The sequence below is a fragment of the Pezoporus occidentalis genome, unplaced genomic scaffold (genome assembly GCF_034315485.1).
Source record: "Pezoporus occidentalis ecotype Australia unplaced genomic scaffold, CSIRO_AGI_Poc_V1 ctg37, whole genome shotgun sequence".
NCBI lineage: Eukaryota > Metazoa > Chordata > Aves > Psittaciformes > Psittacidae > Pezoporus > Pezoporus occidentalis.
In genome coordinates this window covers 7211824-7230537 of record NW_026915691.1, presented here as the reverse complement: position 1 = coordinate 7230537, position 18714 = coordinate 7211824, and the positions used below count along the sequence as shown (strand labels likewise).

At 46.3% G+C, this 18714-nt stretch overlaps 1 protein-coding gene across 8 annotated transcripts in view; it reads left to right on the top strand.

The window, feature by feature from the left end:
* The window catches only part of ULK1 (unc-51 like autophagy activating kinase 1), an 80584-nt gene that overhangs the window by 54446 nt on the left and 7424 nt on the right, over window positions 1–18714 (top strand). For 7 of the 8 annotated variants that reach the window (XM_062631570.1, XM_062631568.1, XM_062631567.1 and 4 more), the window contains 11 exons: window positions 1005–1065; window positions 1377–1466; window positions 5504–5629; window positions 8866–9017; window positions 9818–9901; window positions 10588–10850; window positions 11437–11621; window positions 12237–12352; window positions 12949–13092; window positions 15606–15793; window positions 18459–18637. In XM_062631570.1, the coding sequence (XP_062487554.1) occupies window positions 1005–1065; window positions 1377–1466; window positions 5504–5629; window positions 8866–9017; window positions 9818–9901; window positions 10588–10850; window positions 11437–11621; window positions 12237–12352; window positions 12949–13092; window positions 15606–15793; window positions 18459–18637 (1588 nt within the window). The remainder of the gene's footprint in view (window positions 1–1004; window positions 1066–1376; window positions 1467–5503; window positions 5630–8865; window positions 9018–9817; window positions 9902–10587; window positions 10851–11436; window positions 11622–12236; window positions 12353–12948; window positions 13093–15605; window positions 15794–18458; window positions 18638–18714) is intronic. The other variant, XM_062631569.1, reaches the window with a different exon arrangement.

Here is an 18714-nt window from a genome sequence, read left to right as displayed (position 1 = left end):
CTGGAAATCCAACTGGAAAAGAAGATAAGTAGGCTCACAGGGAAATGTCTTTCTCTCACAGAAGCCATTCCCATGTCATCCTGTCTTCACCTAGTGTCACAGTCCAAAACAGGATTTGAGCTAGTAAGATGGATTCCACACTGGAGAAAATCCCTGAGGGAGAACTAAAATATGTTGGATTTTTCTTCAAACATTGATTTAATTTTAGCACTTTTATGTGTTTATACTTTGATAGGAATTGTTTGAAAATACATGTGTACATGGGGGCCAAGGCCACAGTTCAGCCACATGCCTAAGTATGTCCATGCACAAGTCCTTACTTAACCAGCAGAAGGATATTGTTTAACCTTGACCATGTTTATGAAGCTTTGCTGAGTTGGAACTTGGTGGTAAATGCTGTGATTCCTCCCTTTCCAGCTGCACTACCTATATTAAAACAGGAATTTGGAGGGTAGAACTGTGAAATATCTCTGCTGTGCAATCCTGTGGCAAGGAAGAGCTCAGTGTTGCTCGTGGATTTCCTGGGAACAGTGATGGGACCAGTACACACTTGTCTTGTGCTAGTCATGTTTCCACTGTTCAGATGCTTTGGCAAAGGCACAAACTCTCCCATGTTGTGTATCCAGCTGCCAGCTCATTTGACTGCCCTGGATATTTGCCACTTAAGACACAGATATTTCAAAGCCCTATGTGCAACATATACCACTGTCTTCTTCCACAGCAGCCAATTGCTTGCACCAAACGGGCATATACTTGTTGTCCCAAATGATTCTGTTGGGTTTTGGCCCCATTCCTTTCAGCCTAAATTTTCCAAAACTTCAGGGTATAAGGATCGCACAGCAGCTTCAGCCCACATGTGTTTTGCGAAGCACTGGTTTAGAAGCAGCTCAGCAGGTCTTGGAGAAGCAGGAAATTCCACCCAAATCTCAGTTGCTCTGAATATATAAAGATTTTTAAGAAAATTATCTTGTATTAATCTGTTTGTGCACTTCCTTGTTCCTCAGGTGATTTAACTGCTGAGGCTGCAGGAGGGAAACCAATCCAAGACAGCCTGATGTACAGCGGGTAAGTCCACCAATGCAACTGAAATCACTTAGCCACTGGAGCATAGTGTGCATTAGGGGCTTTTGGGTTCTGGTGGATGGGAGGGAAGATGTGGCTGGGTTAACTTTTGTTTCAGGGATAACTCACCTGCCTGGTGGTGACCATTTTCAGTTTGATCATCAGCATGTGGCACCTGAATACTAGAGAGCACGTGGGCAGCGTGACAGTCCCCCAAGCTCCTAGACTCAGCAGGGCTGGTGGCAGGAACCCAGGGAAGGGAGAAGGGCTGGTTTCCATACTCTGGCAGCTAGGTTCTTTCTGTCATTCCTCAGGAGTTCTCTGGTGACTTCAGCAGGCTTGGAAAGCCAGGGAAGGACACCATCTCCTTCACCCCCATACAGCAGTTCTCCTAGCCCGTCCAGGTAAGACTGTTTGGTGTGACTATGCAACATTGATTAATTGAACACCCGTTTACTTCCAGAAGGGGATTTTACAGATGTTGGTGTGCTGGGCAAGATCCACATCTCTCCTTTAATTAAAGAGTAACAAGAAACACCCAGGAGGAACTCCCCAGCCTAGAGCACTGATCAGTCTCAAATACAGAGCCTGTCTCTCCCTCTTCTGGCCCTAAGGAGGGGCTATGAGAGAACACAGTAGAGCATGAACTAACTTTGTTCCCTGTGGGGCCAGGGATTATTCTCAAGCAAAAGGTATGTGTACTCCACTGGCATATATGTATTACTGATCCCCTCTGTGCTTACCTTGCAGAGGTGGTGAGTATTCCAGCTGAAGACCCCTGTTTCTAAATTCATGCAGTGGATTAGAGCACAACCCTTTAGCTACAGTTGAAATTGCAATGGGCTTGAATTACTGGGCAAATGGGGAGGAGCGTTGCTTATCTGCCCTTGCCATGGCAGGGGGGTTGGAACTTGATGATCTTAAGGTCCTTTCCAACCCTAACTATTCTATGATTCTGTGACACATCTGGGCATACTTCATTGTTTGTAGTTTGCCTGAAGATCTGAAAAGCTCCTTCCATTACGTCTGTATAAAGTAATGCTGCTATATGGGCCTTGTTTGCTAACAGAGGATGCAGTAGTAGGAGTAACAAGTGGAAACAGGCGTTGTCATAGGTTTAATTTCAACTTAACCAGTTGCTATAAACCCAGCTTTGGCCTTTAGAAATGTCATAGGTAACGTGTGCCCCCACACACCACCAGCTGCCCAGCACCACCAGTAGGTCCAGACGTATTTGTGTTCAGAAGATGTTAATGGCCTGTGGAAGGAGATCCCATTGACTCTAGAGCTTGAAGCTTTAGGCTGTGTGCTTAGTTTGCAGGGAGCTAAGGGTGTTACTTTCCATCTCATTCTTGCCTGCTGGGGAAGCAGGAGAGTTTTCATCTTTCATTCTGTCAGTATGGCACCTACTGGGGGAGGACAGTTGAAGGAGATTTCACACTGGGAGCTGGATAACCCTAAAATCTTTCTTAAGAAGAAGATGTAGTCCCAGGCTATGTGCTGACACACTCGTCACGTAAATGGAGCCCAGAAAATGACAAAATATAGCCTCAAAGCATAGAAATTTAAAGGAGAAGAGTATAGCTCAAAGCCTTGCTGACGTGATCAGATTAATTGGCAAGCACGTACCACAGTGTGGAGTTTAATTGCATGAGGCTTCTTATGCCATCGCCTGCTAAGCTTTTTAACAGCTTATTCCTTAACTGATTCCTTTGCATTCCGAGGATCAGTCTTTACTAAAGAAAGGATTTGGCCTTGTTTCTGGACAGCAGTGAGTGGAAATTCAAGAAAGTTAACTAAAAATGCTGCCTACTTTACACTGTTCATCTCTGTCTGCACCAAACTGGCCTCATCGTATTCTGTTGGATCATAAGGTGGCAAGTCAGTGCCAGCAGCTGGTTTGAATGTGTTGCTGCTCTGTCTTTTCTACTTGTTCCCAGCAGCTTCTGTAGAGCAGATGCAGCCCCTGTAGTGCTACTTCCTACCCTGTCCAGGATGTGAATAAGACATAAATAATGAAAGACTGGAGCAGTTACTCCAAATCCAGAGTGTAAAGCGTGATCTTTGATCTGTCCCCTGAAAGTGCTTTGAAGTGGTGCCACCCAGGTATGCCCTTACTCCTGACATGGGTTTCAGTGCCCTTCACTGCCGACGTCATGAGGCCCATGGATTCAGCACTTGGCTTCCTTGGCACAGAGGACTCCTGATTTTCTGTCTGTCTTCACTCACTCAGAAGCAGCAGTTCTCCCTTTCATGTGTGGCTGTAGGCTAGAAGCAATGCTGGATGCATTCCAACTAGGACAGAAAGCTATTTTAGGCTATTTTAGAGTGGCCAGCATGAGTTTTCCTCAGGATGTCACAGTATGCTCTAGAGAAGCTCTCCTTGTCCTTCACTAAGAGGATAAGAACTAGGCAGAATTAAAACATGCTGATAGTTGGCATGTTTTGAATTTTATGGTTTTTAACACTTCCTTGTTGAAGATGTTTAGGAAGTCTAATGAAGAGAATTTCCTTGGGTGTATCCCACAGCAATGGATTTGATACCATTTTCAAAGAGCTTTTAATTACTGCCAAGTAATTAAACTCCATGTCCCAGCTTTATCTCTTGATCTTTGCAAATTTATGGCCACTCGTAGTCTTTAAGGCTTGAGGCCAGTTAGCAGGTTTAGTGTATGTCACCTCATTTGGATACTTTCTTTTGCAACTTGCACCTTGTGGAGAAACCTGCCTTCTATGAGGACTTGATAAAACTTTTGGGAAGGATCCCTTCACCTGAAAACTGCTTTTCCTCTGATGGATTTTGACCAGATGGAAAAGACAGCATCTGAAATGTGTGCTGAAAATCAGGATATGCACAAAGCTTGACATGAACTCTCCGATTTCTTAGTTAAAGCTCTGTTCACTTTGTGTCTGTCTTGACACCATGCCTTACATTGATGGAAGGCAGAGACACCAAAGCCTCACCTTTCTGCTAAGCAATCAGTCGCTTTGAATGTCTTTGGTTCATTGTATGTCAATGAAGATTCAAGGCTTCCATGCTGCCTTTTAGAGGCAAATGTCAGATTGAGTCTGTTCTCTTGGTGGAAGAAGTAAGAGCAGACAAAGAGGAATATATAGAACTTAAAAACTTTGTAAAGCTCTTGAGAGAGGAATGAAGAAATTGGAATCACTTTTTGATCTGTCAGCCTTGAAAGATCTCTTCCAGTCATTTAGCTCTCTTCTGTTGGAGAAGTGTTTTCATGTGCATAATTTGGAGAGCTGCAGACACTTTCCTGCAGGTCAGCTTTGTTCAACACTGTCACTGTAAACCAGAGTGCTACTGACCCTTCCCAAAATAAGAAATTCTGGTAATGGGACAAAAAAAGTCACAAACTCTTCTCTTTTCCCTGTGCATGCATGTATGTTCTTGCTGAATTAACTGTCTCCTTTCATCTTACTCCAAGTGACAGACTGAAAAGAGTGATGCTTCCTGCTTCTCGAGCAAACCTGAGACTTGTGTCTTTGATTGACAACAGGGAAGAAGCCTTCATTACCAATAAGATCTTAACGTAACTGTGCAATGTCCCTGCAATTGGTGTTGGCAGTTGTAAATAGCATCACCATAGCAATTAATCCTAGAATTCTAGAGCCTTTAAGAAAAGACTTTAGGCTGCTACCTAGTTGAATGTGGTGTTTGCATGGATTTTGTATAGCACAGGTTTGTGTATAGCATGGTACAGGCTATGAGTAACAGGGGAAACTATTTCTCACCTGGGGGAATACATATCAGATGTGAGCTGATAAACTTGCTTGGATGGAACTAGAAAGTCAGAAGTTTGCATAATGGGCCATCCCATTTTGTGTGTGTGATATTCTAGCTGACACTGATGGGTACACAGATACCAACTCCTGCCCCCCAAATTTATTCTCTCCCAAGTTGTCTTCTCCACGCAGTAGTTAACTTGCAAATACTCTATTTTCTTTGTGGCACACTGAGACTTTCATGGAGATGCCATTGCTGCAGCAGTGCCTCTGCATGAGTCGGAAGTAGCTCTTGGCAGCAAAATCTTTGCTGGTGTCCTTTGTGAGCCATGAATGTTTAGACTCTGTTCAATGATGTGCTCCTTGGCTGTGGATCTGAGCTGTTGGGAACTAGGCCAGTTGTGGCCTGAAATAACAGGGCTCCAGTTTTCCTGGAGGGAGTGGTGCGCTTGGGTGTATGTTTTAACTTCGCTCTGTGGGTGGGAATTGTGCTGGAAGAAAGGTGAGTGTTTTCAGGAGATGTGTGGAGCCACTTCCCTTTGATATGACTTTGAACCACCTCCTAGCATAAACCCACAACCCCAGCACAGCCAAGGGGATGCTCCCTGTGTACAGTTGCTCTATGAAGATAAAACCTCCAATTACCTGGTTGAAGGCCCAGCCCTTACAGAGGCTTTCTTTGTCTGTCTCCTTTCAACAGCCGGCCAGGTCAGTTTTCCAGCAGCAAGTACGGACACTCCGTGCCCATTCCGGTCCCAACACAGATCCACAACTACCGGCGGATTGAGCAGAACCTGCAGTCTCCCAATCAGTACGCCTCTCCACGGTAAGTGCTGGGGCTGGGAGGAGGGGGTAGCATCAGTGCAGGGGCTCTGGTATTACAGCATGGGGGCTGTAAAACAAACTGCTTTACCATGTCTTCTCTGTCCCTCTAAATGGGTTCGGGAGGAGCCACTTGCTGCAGGGAGCCACTATGGTGTGTGTTATGTGGTAACCTAGTTTGGGGGGTTTTGTATAGTGGTGTTGAGATTCATTTGTTACCAGGTACTGTAAATTTTGTCTGTGTGCGTGTGTGTGAGACAGCTGCTGTCAGCTTTCAGTGTAGGCTGAGCCCCTTTGAGACTGACAGCTTTTCCCATGGCAGCTATGAGCTGAGTGTCCAAGCAGAGAATACCACCCAACTGGCAAATGTCTTTATAAAAGGAAAAAGTTGAGATAAACAACTAAAATGGATGTGGCTACAAAACTTACCTGACTTCACCTCAATTAGTTCCCGTAGCCAGTCACACCACAGATGATGTGTCGTACACGAGTTGCATATTAATGTGGTTATGCAGCCAGGAGTAATTAAACCATGAGCAATGTATGTCTGTGAGGCAGAGCATGTTTGCTGAAGGCCATCAGGAAGACTCAGATGCCAGCCTTCAGCTGTAGAGCTGTCCTGGGTTCAGTGGTGGTGCCTTGTACATCCAAGACATACAGGGCTTCTGTCTCTTCTCACATATAATTCCTGGTTCTTAGAGGTTTGAAATCTAAGTTGACAGCTGTTTGGAAGGAAACTCATGTAGGATCTTAAAGAGTTGGTACAGCAGGAGTATTCAGACAGAGGTGTCTGTGAGGTGTCATATCTTTTTTTGGATGAGTTGTTTTGGTATCTGGATTAGTTAAAGTTTAGGTTTCAGACGTAAGGTAATACCTATGTCAGCAGAAGTTTGGGCTTCAGCCAGCCTAATTCAGCATAAGGCCTGTTCAAAGTAGACCCAGAAGTAGAGACACGATGTGCTGGTATTAATCAGGGATCAGCAGAGATTGTTTTGTGCCAGTGTTACTTTAATACTATTTTACGCTCACTTTTTGAGTATGTGGCAGGTTTTGTGGTAAGCTCCTTCCCGTTTCCTGTGTGCCTTGTGATTTTTACAGCACAACCAGTTAGTGTTGGAACTCTCGAAAGAGTCCTGGTTATCCATGTGACATATAAAGCGAGAGCTCTGGAGAAGGTGCAGAGGGTGCACCAAGGCATGTCGTGCCTACCTCAGACCGGGTGACAGGCTGCTGAGTTCAGGTTCACAGCCTGCAGCTACCAGTCAGGGATCAAACTGTCATGTTTTGCAACTTTTAGTCACCACTGTGTAACGTTGAGATTAGCATCGTCCCTGCAGAGGAACTTGAGGAATGGACACAATCAGGATGATTCACAGCCTGCTTTTAGCATCTTCTCAACATCTCTGGTGGCATGGTTTTTTCTGCCCCCAGAAGCCATAGTTCTCTCTCACCATCATTTCCTCTAATCAGTAAATTCAGTAGACACCCTTCAGGAATGGAAGGAGAAAACTTCATCAAGCATTCAGTGTGTGATTCCACTTTTCCATCAGGTGTATCAGATAGGGCATTACAGCCAAGTGCCTCGTTATGTTTGCCAAGTCACTTGACATACACTCTTGGTTCTGCATTCAGCCACTGTCAGCTGACTGGCTGGTGTATGCCTGTGTAACGTAGCCTGGTGGTGGATAGATACGTGGCTTGTTGAGGTGGTAATTACGTGTGGTTACTTTTGGCCGCATCACCTGTCCTGCTTGTTTGCTTGCTTCCTTATCCCATCCTAGGTTGGCATTTGACATTCCACATCTTTCAGCAGCAGGAGTCACCTGGTGTTTTTACCTGCAAGATCCTGATAGGTGCTATTCAGCCTTCTGGATGGCTCATATTTTAGAGGCTTAATGGAGCAGCAATTCTTTATGCCACTGAACATCCAAGTATCTTTCTTTTCACCTTGCCAGGTGCCCATTTCCTTACTGTGTATTCATTTTGCTTCAGGGCCAGGCACTTCAGAGAGCAACCTGATTTTTTAGTGATTTTTTAGGTTAAAAATTTAAAGGATTTCCTTTTTTTCCAAGCATATGAATACAGCATGGATTCACTTGGCCGCAAAATATAGTAACATATGCAAGGGGCAGGGTCAAATCTCAGCTACTGAAATAGATATATTATTATCTATTTATTTTCTGAAATGTAGCATAAAGTAAAACCTACACCTAGAGTTAGATGTACTGATGCTTCACCAGGATAACCTTGGCACTCCTGGGTAATGGAGCTAGCCCTGCCTGCAGTGCCAAAACCTATATGTCTTTGTTCCTCCTGTTCAGATGTGCGTGGACAGCTTAATGCCGTGTCATTGGGAGGGGAGGCAGGATACCTTGGTGAGAGCATCTTTCAGTGTTTTGAGAGAGAGATTTTTCATGATATTTGTTGATTCCTGTCCAGAAAACCACCTACTGGCTGAGAGTGGTGTTCTTTTAACAGGAGAGAAATGCTTCCAAATTGAGAGTAGAATAAAGGATTTGATGAAAGTACTGTTTTCTCATAGAGAGGCAAGGTGAGGCTTCACAAGGAGTTAAAGGGGTTTGGAGCCCAGGCAGTCCTGACTGTCCAGCCCCAAAAGAGGGCTACCAAAAGAAATTCCTCTGGGTAGCAGTGAGCTGTTTCAGATCTGACAGTCACACATGGCTCTGTTTTGCTCTGTAACTTCTGATTTGAGTCAAGCTGTGTTGCAGAAAGTGCCTTTGGCACAGCTTACCTCTGCATCCTACAGCCTTCACTCACAGAGCTTTCTACCTAACAGGCTGTTATGACAAAAGGGCAAGTGGCTCAGCAGAGGAGGGAGACTTGAATAAAGCCCTCTCAGGGTATTCTGAAGAGATTGCCTAAAATAAACATCTGGATGTGGCAAGATAGGAAACTGTGTCGTGTTCAGGATTGATGTAGAAACTTGAAAGCATCTAAAAAGTGACTGAAAAATTGCAGGCTTTCCTGTACAGCTAAATTAATCTCATTCTTTCTTCTCATTCAGTCCATCTTGTTTAGATTGAAACTCTCAAGAGCAAGGATTATCATCTAGATCTGTACTGGTGTAGCTCTGGGACAGTGGGATTTTCATCCAGGATAAACAGTCATGAAGCTCTGCCTTCTGTGGAAGTAGCTCTGTGTGTGTGTGTCTGTGGTACTGTTCTTACTCTTCTCACTGGCATCTGGAGTAACCTGTGTTCTGCTGTTGTTTCCTATAAGGTCTGGTACGGTCCGGAGGTCTAGCAGTACAAGTCCTCTTGGTTTTCCTAAAACTGGTGCTTCCCCTCCTTATCCTGGAGAGCATGGATCCATGCCCAGCACTAGAAAGCTCTCCTTTGGCGGTGCCAAGCCATTTATGCCATCACCGCAAGGTAAGATGTTAACTGACATGTTGCTGCTCTAATAAAATCATGTGCCCCTTTCCTGTAGCTGCCAGGTAATAGGGAATTCAGGTGGTTGTGTTCTCCCATGGCTCTTCTCAACAGATTATTTGACAAGTGTTTTGGCCTCAGTAAACTGGAGAGGAAGATCCCTCTTAGCCCCAGGAGAGGCCAGCTTTGTTTTTGTGTCTGCATCAAACATTTTGCTGCCCTCTAAAGAGGGCTTCTGTAAGTGCAAAGTGTCTTTTTACTGGCTTGGGATGGGGGGAGGAAAATAATATAAGGCAATTGTTGTCAGAGCAAAATCCTGAGCAGCTTTGGAAGTGCTGTTCAGACTGAAGAGTAGTGTCTGAATATCCAGTAGCCTGATGCAGATGCAAACAAGCAACTCATGTGGAAAGGGATAAGAAAAACCCCAGTGTGAAACTGATGCAATTTGTTGGCTTTAATAAAGGCACAGACTGTGATGTAACGAGCTGCTCTATATCCCTGCTGTTTCCAGTCCTATATTTATTAGTCTCTGATGGTGGAGAAACGCAGAATATTCATATTCTATTCCTCTGAATTAATACCACTGCAAAGTCAGACTAAAATATACTGAACTAATACCAGACGGAGGGGGTTTTTTCTCCTTTTACAAAGTTGTTGACCTTTTCACTAGGCAGCTAGGGCTGAGAAGATGGAAAAGATTACTAGCATCTTTCTGTAAAACAGGTGGTGCACAGTGTTGTCATTGCCTACGGAAACGTAATACTGAATAAACTTCTTTTTCTCATTGTGTTCTCTCAAAGTTGGAACAATCCCAGAGCAGCCCAGCCAGACTATTATCCCGTCTTCTCTTGGAGCAGATGTGAGAAGCCGGATTCCTGTTGCTGGTGCGTTCATTAGTCCTTATCTTCCTTCATTATGCCTATGGATAAGGCCAGAACCATAGTCTCAGGGCACTCAAGGTTGCATATGTTCCTTTGGCAGCTTCTCTTGATGCTTGGCCAGCCAGGATTTCTGTGTGCTGGTAGGTGTTGGGGTTGATCCATTCGCATCCCATCATAGAATCAAAGAACAGTTAGAGTTGGAAGGGACCTTAAGATCATCTAGTTTCAACCCCCCTGCCATGACAGTGTCTTCCAGTGCTTCACAGACCCTGAGTGCCAAAAACTTGAATTCGAGACTTTAAAGTCAATGGATTGAATGAAGGAAAAGCATCTCAAAAACCCCAACAGCTCCTCTGCCAAGTGACCTGCTTGATGTGCAGTTACCTTGCTGCTGAGCAATGACAGTTAGGGTCCCTTTCTCTTTAAGGGCTCCAGTGAAGGAGAGAAGCTATACCTTTATTTCCCTGCTCATGTCTCTTCCTCCTTTAGAGTCAAAAGCTGATCAGGCCTAGCAGTTTTGTGACACTGATCAGAGTGCCATCCTTAGCCACCCACTGAACGTTTTGGTCTGTAGATGTTTGAGCTTGATGTAGGTGTTTGAGTTTGAGATGTTTGAACCCTTGTCTTGGGATCAGACGTTTCATGTTAGAACCAGAAAATGATGTGGTTTGTTACTTTGGGTCCTCTAGGTTCCTCAGCACCTGAACACTCTTCTCGAGGGATGGGCTCCCGGCTCCACAGTGCTCCCAACCTGTCGGATTTGCATTCCTGCAGGCAGAAGATAACCAAGCAGCACTCTGATCCTCTTGTTGCTCACTTCGGTCATACCCCAGTCAGCCAGCCTCTGCAGATTCATGGCTTGCAGCACTGCCGGCAGCTCAGATCCTCACCAAAGCTGTCTGAGTTCATGCAGAGAAGCCCTTTGCCAACTATAGTGGGCTCCCCTACAAAGGTATGTCAAGGAGGCTGCTTTTGGGTTTCTCACAGCTTGATCTTCTTGGGCTAGTTGGGGATGAACTGCTGCTGGGATAACTGACCTGGATTTATCACCGCTTGTTCACTTTCCTTCAAGGGCTGTTTAGTGATCTGTGTCCTGGTTCTTAGCAGCAGCAGTGTTCACTCTGAGCAGAGGCCAGGGTTTCAAACAGGCAGGAAAAGGAGCTGCCCAGATTAGGCAGAAGTGTATTAGTGAGCTGCAGTGCCTGGGCTGGTTCGCACACAGCGACTCAGCTGGTGATTCAAGTGTGTGTCCAGGAGGAATCCCCAGCAGAGATGGGGGAGCAGGTGACAACCTGGTGTCCAGTGCAAAGCTGGGACAGCCTTTTCTCTGCTTACGTTAGGCTGCTGCAAGTTTTCAGCAGTTTGTTGTCCTTTCACTTTAGTCTTTCTGGGACTGGGGACAAGTAACAGTGTGGGGTGGGATTTCCACCTCCTTAGGTTGTTAAGTATACGGTTTAATTTTGATGAATAGTGGGGGATGAGGGGAACCTTCCTCCTTTGTTTTAAAGATGGGTCTCTGTTTCTCCTCTTCTTCTCAGGCCGTGTCCCCGTTTGAGTTTCCCAAAACCCCCAGTTCCCAGAATCTCCTCACCCTCTTGGCCCACCAGGGGGTCATGGTGACTCCGACACGGAATAAGACCTTGCCAGATCTGAAGGAGATGGGTCATTTCCACTGCCAGCAGACTGGTTTGGGATTGAGGCCTGTGGAGGAGATCAAGGGCAGGTGAGCTATAGTCTTCTTTATTCCCTAATACAGGACAGATGGGGCAGATTTCAAACCCCATCTAACACTAAGGTTGCAGGGTTTCAAGTGGGGATGTAGGATTTTGTTACTAGACCAGACTCCCTGCAATTATGCAGGTGTGTGCCTTGCTCCTTCATGGATGAGAGGGTGTTATGGGTGTTCCTTGTCCATCAAACAGTGGGCACAGGGCTTCAGACCAGAGATGTGTTTGAAAGCCGTGGGCAGAATGTCATCAGTATTGCAGGATACAAAGTCACTCAGGTGTTGGTGTTAATGCAGCTTTCTCCAGTAACCTGGAGGAGTCCTCTGATGCTAATTTCTGTATCTTCCATCAAAGAAAACTTGTGTTGTAATAATGCTTTAGTCAGTACTTGCATTACTGCAGTTAGTCACAGTAGTTGCTCGCTTTCTACAAGTAGCAGGAGGTGCTTCAGGTGCTCTGTTGAAAGAGGAAGAATGGTTATTTCAGCTCCAGACTATTCACTGTGTAGTGTTAAGTGGTTGTGGGCCAGGAATGGCAAAAACTGGAGAGGAAGGTACCCAAAACATTGCACCTCTTGACTTTCTGCGTCATGTTGTATATCCTCTTTTTAGATCTCTGAGCACAGGCAGGCTCACTGACCTGCTTCTGAAGGCAGCCTTTGGGGCACAGATCTCAGAAGCTGGCAGCAATGACAGCCTGAACAATGAGAAGCCAATGGAAATTGCAGGTAGGTGGGGAGGCCAGGCAGATCTGGCTGGATATCCTGGGTTGGGGTGAACAGTTTGCCTACATGCTTCCTACAAATGGGAGTCTCCTTTTCTGATGGCTTTTGGCAAAGGAAGTGGCTGCAGTGTGTGAGGAGTGTAATGATGTTTGCTTTCTTCTTTGGAGCGCTCGAAGGGCTGTGGGCTACGTGTGCTGTGTAATTGTTGGCTAGTGGTGTGATTTTTGTAGGCAGGGCTTCCTCTTTGGCCCCTTCTGAATGCGATAACATGTGGAAGTGGGGACTTTCTGCCAGGCAGCTCGAGTATGAATGGTGGCTCTGCAAGGGTGGGTCTTCCTGGGCTTGCAGGTTGGGAAGTGAGGAGGGAAGAACAGCTGCAGCAGTGCCGTGATGCTGCCAGGCTCGTGTCCTGTAGTCCGTGCCAGCCTGTCCTGTTGTGTTTGTGAGGGATGATGCCTCCAAAGGGAGCGCTGGCCTCTGCTGGTAACCACTGTGTCCCAAGAGAGTCTGCAGGAGCACAGAACCGCTGGGTGAGGCACACCATGCTCTTGAGTAACTTTCCTGTAATGCCAGTCTGCACCTTTCAACTGTCTCCCCAGCTCCCTCAGGTGCTTACGGAGGGACCCTGCACTCTGGTGCCCGGGCTGGGGGCTCTGCCAGCCCATCCCCAGTGATTTTTACTGTTGGATCCCCTCCCAGTGGAACAACCCCCCCACAGACCACGAGGACCAGGATGTTTTCAGGTAAAGGGATGATTCCTACCTGCCTGTTCCAGTGGGAATGCCGGGGGCAGAGCAATGTGTTGAATTCCTTGGTGCTGAACACTGGTGGTGGCAGAGGGCTGCGCAGAGCAGTCTGTGGAGCTCAGCTGGTCTAAATGCCTTTGAGGTTCTCGTGCTGGCTCTTGCCATCCACAGTTACTGGTGGTGACTGTTTGCACTGGCAAAAGGACTAATGCCAGATAGTGGTTTTCCAGTAGTGGAAGAGACAGACAAACTCTTGTGTTACTTCCTTGCTCTCTGCTTCAGGAACGATGCTGCAGCTGTTCATAGACCCAGTGTTGCTGATAGGTCAATAGATGTAAAGTTTGTGTTGTGTTCTGATCGTTTTGGATGAGCTATGAATAAAAAGTGTGACCATCTGTGCCGAGCAGCTTCAGTGCACAAGTACTGTTAGGAAAGGGCCAGTATGGCTCTGTATGTACAGTTACTAGTGGTGTTAACTTATGCTCTGAGCTGCCTGAGTAGGAAACTGGGAAATGCACTCCTGCTTGACAGATACTTCTTTTAAGACACTAAGTGCTCTGGCCTCATCAGCCAGCAGCTGAGGCTGTGGCAATTGGCTTTTTTGGGCTCGTGTGTCTGGCAGCTGGAGTCTGTGTTCAGTGTAAGAAAATATTTGGACACTTTTATTTGCATTTTTGGCTTCTTTGAGTTCTCGTCTTGGCTGTTCCTCATCTGAATGTTGTTGACTCTGTTGTTGTTAATTACTGCACGGAAGGTTTGGATGTAACCACAATAAGCTGCTTGACTGGGATGGGGGTACACATGGGCTCAGTTCCTGGGTATAGCTTGCATTTCCATCATAACTAAAGCCACTCACATCCTTGATTGTCTGGAAAGTTGGGACCATAATCCTTTCTTTGTCTCGTCTATTTAGAGGGTAAGCTCTGTAGGGCAGACACTCTTCCAAAGTGTCTGATGGGCCTGTAGCACAATGGGGTTACTATCCTGGCTGCAGCCTCTAGCTACTACTGCAGTGTTATGAATAGAGAATTCAGACTTCCTGTATTGATTTTGTAGGGTTAATAGCAATTTGGAAGCAGATCCAAGCACCAGTTTTTCACAGGTTGATATTTAGATGCTTAAGGGTCTGCCAAACAGCCAAGATCTCAGATTAGATGCCTGAAAGAGATGGCTGTTGAATAGTGAACCTACAATACATACACAGCATTAGATCAAGGCAGTCAAAGCAATGCTGCTTGATACTTTGTTTATTAGGTCTGTGAGTAACTCCTTATGTCATAGTTAATGCACAAAGTTAATGGTGAAAAGGAGAGCTTTGCAAGCTGAAACTCTGCACCCCGAGTGCTTGGACAAGCCATGAGTAAGATCTCTTGATGGATACAAAGGCAGAGCCTTTTTATGAGTCATCAGACCAACTTCTGCAAACAGCCTCTCGGAATTACAGGGTATCCAGAATGTGATGTTGTTGGTCCTTCCCTCTCTCTGAAAGATCTGGCAATGCTCTGCCAGTCTTTTATGATCCACTTAGTTTTGAAGCACAGCTGCCAACAGGGAGGAGAGGAGACTGTGGCTCTCTGCAGATCAGTTGCACATTATTATATCACTGAACCTTCTGAAGGCTGGGTAGGGCAGCAGATTGAATTCTTGTGTAGAAGAGAAACATCTCCCTCCAAAGGATCAGTGACAGTGGAGGATATTGCCTTGGTAGAATTAGCAGAGTATAGTAGCTGATATTGGCATCCCCCTGTGAGACAGAACATAACTCTCTGTGTCAGTGGATATAAAACCCTCTGGAGTGGTGAATGTACTATGAATACCCTGAGACAAACTCCTTTTGAAGTATTCATCTTTTATATGCAGTGCGCTCCTAGGGTGGACTCAGTGGTCAAGAAGGGGAAAAGATGATGATGAGGGGATTGTCTGATGGACACCATACGTACTGGTTGTCCTGAATCCTGAGGTTAGGGTCCTGACTCAGCTGAAGTCATTTATTCTCTGCCAGCCTCCTATTTGTAAAGAGAGGGAAGCAGAAATGCAGGGCATGTAATGGAAAGCTCTCCTGGTTTATATCTAAGGGGTTGATGTTTTAAAACCATAGTAAAACCCTCACTTACGAGAGGTGCTCATTCAGTGATAGGGAGCCGGGGTTCAAACCATGCTGATCCTTGGCTGGGAACTTGGCTGTGGTGGTGTGTCATAAAAATCAGCTCAGGAAATCACTGCAGGATTCAGAAAGAGTTTGGGTAAAAAAAGAAAGAATTGTCCCCATAACCAACAGCCACTGTGGAAGGTGTGTTAAATCTGCTTGAGCTCCTAAGCTGGTCTACCCAAGTCACTAAGGAGCTTAGGTTGGGGAGTGGTTACTCTGCATCAAGAGTTCTTGCGTCCTCCTCCAAAGTACCTGTTGCTGGCTCCTATTGGATCCAGGATCCTGGATCCTACAGGACTGTCCCCTCTGCTGACCTACTGTTAATACTTTCAGTAATCCCTTTGCCTGTTTTTCTTCCCAGTGGGGTCTTCCAGCTCTCTCAGTTCTGGAGGCTCATTCACCGGCCGGCACTTGGCAGTGGGAACTGGTGGGGATGCTGCGGAAGGCCCCTCAAGTCTCCGGTACACTTTTGCTGATCCCATCACCGCCAACCTGGAAGGGGCTGTTACATTTGAGGCACCAGAGCTGCCCGAAGAGACGCTCATGGAGGTGGGTACATCCTGGGCAAAGGATGGAGGAGTGAAAGTAAAGCACATCCAGAGGTCAGATAACTCCATGTTTACAGCCAAGGGGTTTGCTTCCCAAGATGGAGCATTGTGGTTTCAAAGACAGTAAGGCCAGTGAAGTGCTCAGAAAAGCCAGGGCATGTTTGGCACTGTTTGGTGACTTTTGAGTCTGCTGCCAAGCTGTTTAATCCATGACCAGGGTTAAAAGTCACCATTTCCAAAGCTGAAATTGCAGGTTGGAAACATCTGGTGCATCCTGTATGAGCAGCTTCTGAAGAAAACCTGGCTAATTTGGGCTTTTTCCCTTATAAAAGGCATGACATAGTGGACTTGAGAGCGTGAGTAGCTCAGTGTATATCATACACTGCCTCCCACATGCACCTGGGGAGTCAGACAGTGATACAGCCTCAGCTGAGAGAGTCTGAACTAGAGTAAACCTGACACTTGTGGTACTGATGGGGTTGGGGGGACACCATGTTCTGCACTAGAACAGCTGAATCGGATTGTGTAGCTGAAAAGCTGCCAGGCTCCCCTTCTCTGCAGGCTGAAGCAAAGCAAATGCTTTTGTAGCTGAGATATATTTGAAATGTAGGTCAGGCTGCCCATTTGCAGCAGAGGTGGGAGGAAGATTCAGGCACGTTTTTAGCTCTACTTGTGATGCCTCCTTGGGCTGCCTGCAACTGGGGAAGGCTCTTTGTATCTGCATTTTGCTGGTGTTGCTAAACCCCCCTAGATAGCCACAGAGAAACGCATACATAAGGATGTGGGTTTGCTCTTATGCTTCAGGTTTTATTTAGATCTTTTTTGTTGTTGTTAATTATGCATTGAATTGCATCGTTTGCTTAATTACCTGCAAAGCCAAAGGGCTAGGATTTTCAGCATTGGTGTGATCACAATAGCAGTGAGTTTGAGTGAGCATCCTACCTGTGTGAGGTCCCAGAAGTATGGGCCCCTGCCAGCTGCCACCACTGTGGACACTGGACTGAAGTGTCATAAGGGAGTATCAACTTGATCTTGTTAACAGCACTCAGCTTCTGTCTGTAATGAGTCATTTGTGTTCAGCCATCATTCCTGCTGAGCACAGGAATCCATTTGCATATCACAAAACTTTTACAGTGTGTTTCAAGACCCCTTTGTGCCCTGTGGAGTTGGCCACAATGCAAACCTGGCAGGCTTTCTGGTTTCTGCTGATACTTTCAGGGCATTGAAATCTCACTGTCTGAGCATCCTTGTTTATCTTGGGCAAAGCTGTTGTATTCAGATGGGTGGTTTGTCCATCTTCTGTAAGTTTCTTTAGGTGCAGACAAGGCAAATTAGAGGTTTTACTTTCTCTTGCAGTGTTTTTAAAAACACAATACAGATGGCTACAGAAGGAAAGACTGTTGTGATGCCAAATGAAGCCACAAATGCTGGGATAAGTAACAGAAGCTGACTGTGTAAACAGAGAGGAAGGATTGTGCATTGGTTAGAGATACCAGGCTGAGGCCTGCAAGATCTCAGCAGTTTCCTGCTCTGCCACAAACTTGTTGTATGACTTGGTGATTACTTAATCTCCAGGTTCCTCCTTTGCTTTTAAAGAAAATAGAGGAAGATGGAGATAACACTTCCTTACCATACTGGACTGTCCAGGTAGCACAACAGTGGGAGGAGAGATTCATAATTCAGATAGTCAAAACTGCCTTAGCAGCCAAGTGCCTGAGCCAGTGAATGCAAAACAAAAGCTTGCAGAACTTGAGGACTGGGAGGGTTTTGATAAATTCATGTAGGAAACATCCTTACCCAGCCCCCTTTGAGGGAACTGACCCACTGAGTGTGTGAAGATAAAGCAGGTTAGAGAGTACAAAGAGTGGTGTTTCATCTGATCCAGGCAGCAGTTCATGTTGTAGACCCACAAGCACACAGTTTTTCCACAAACACTTAACTTCCCAAAAATGCTTGCAGTGACTTAAGCAATGCAGCTTCCCAGCAATGGGATAATCCCCTTTGATCTGTAACAGCAGAAGAAAAAGTACTTTGAAGTGAACATAGCACTTAGTGTGAGAGGCTGTCTGCCCTCACTAGCTGGACAGGAGCTGCAGATAAAAGGTTGTCCTTGCTGTTTCTTCAGAGGACTCACCCAGGACTCACTGCACTGAACTGGGAGAATATAAAGAACAAAGCGAAGTGAGGGCTGTAAGGGGACACACACTGTTTGCAGTTTTCTGCAGCACAGGAGATTGTCACTCATGAAATCCACACTCATGTTCAGTTTTGTACCAGCATTACTGTGGTGGGAACCGGAGCTGGGCCCATGGTGCAGATGAGCTCTCCCCCTTCCTGGCTGACTTCTGAAAGAGTCCCACAGAGCTGGGGTCCCCCTTGGGAAGGGGACATGTAGTTTCGGAGCACATCTCACCAGCTTCTCCAGGGAGCTGCCTGGAAGTTTCTGGCCTGGGGCTGTTGCTTGCTGCTGTTACTGTGGAGGAGGAACTGGTGCCATGCAGGGGCTGAGTTTGGCTGTCCTTGCCCAAAGCAGAGGTGTTAGGGAGCTTTGGGGCTTTGTTGTTTCTGTTAGCTGGGATGAGCTGCTGGCACAGCTCTAGGTGAGCAGCCCTCCCTGGTGTGCCAGCATTCCCTCTGTAACCGCCGCCTTGGCATCCCTTCAACAGCAAGAGCACACTGACATCCTGCGCAGCCTCCGCTTCACCCTGGCCTTTGTCCACTACGTGATGGAAATTGCTGCCCTTAAAGGCAGCTCCAGCGAGATGAGCAGCTCTGTGACAGCAGAGTACCAGCTCCAGGAGAGCGTGGTGGCCGACCAGATCAGCCTCCTCAGCCGGGAGTGGAGGTAAGGACCAGGGAGAGATGCCCAGATCCCAAGTCTCTGTCACTTCATCTCATAGCAGACATCCTTCAGGTCACTCA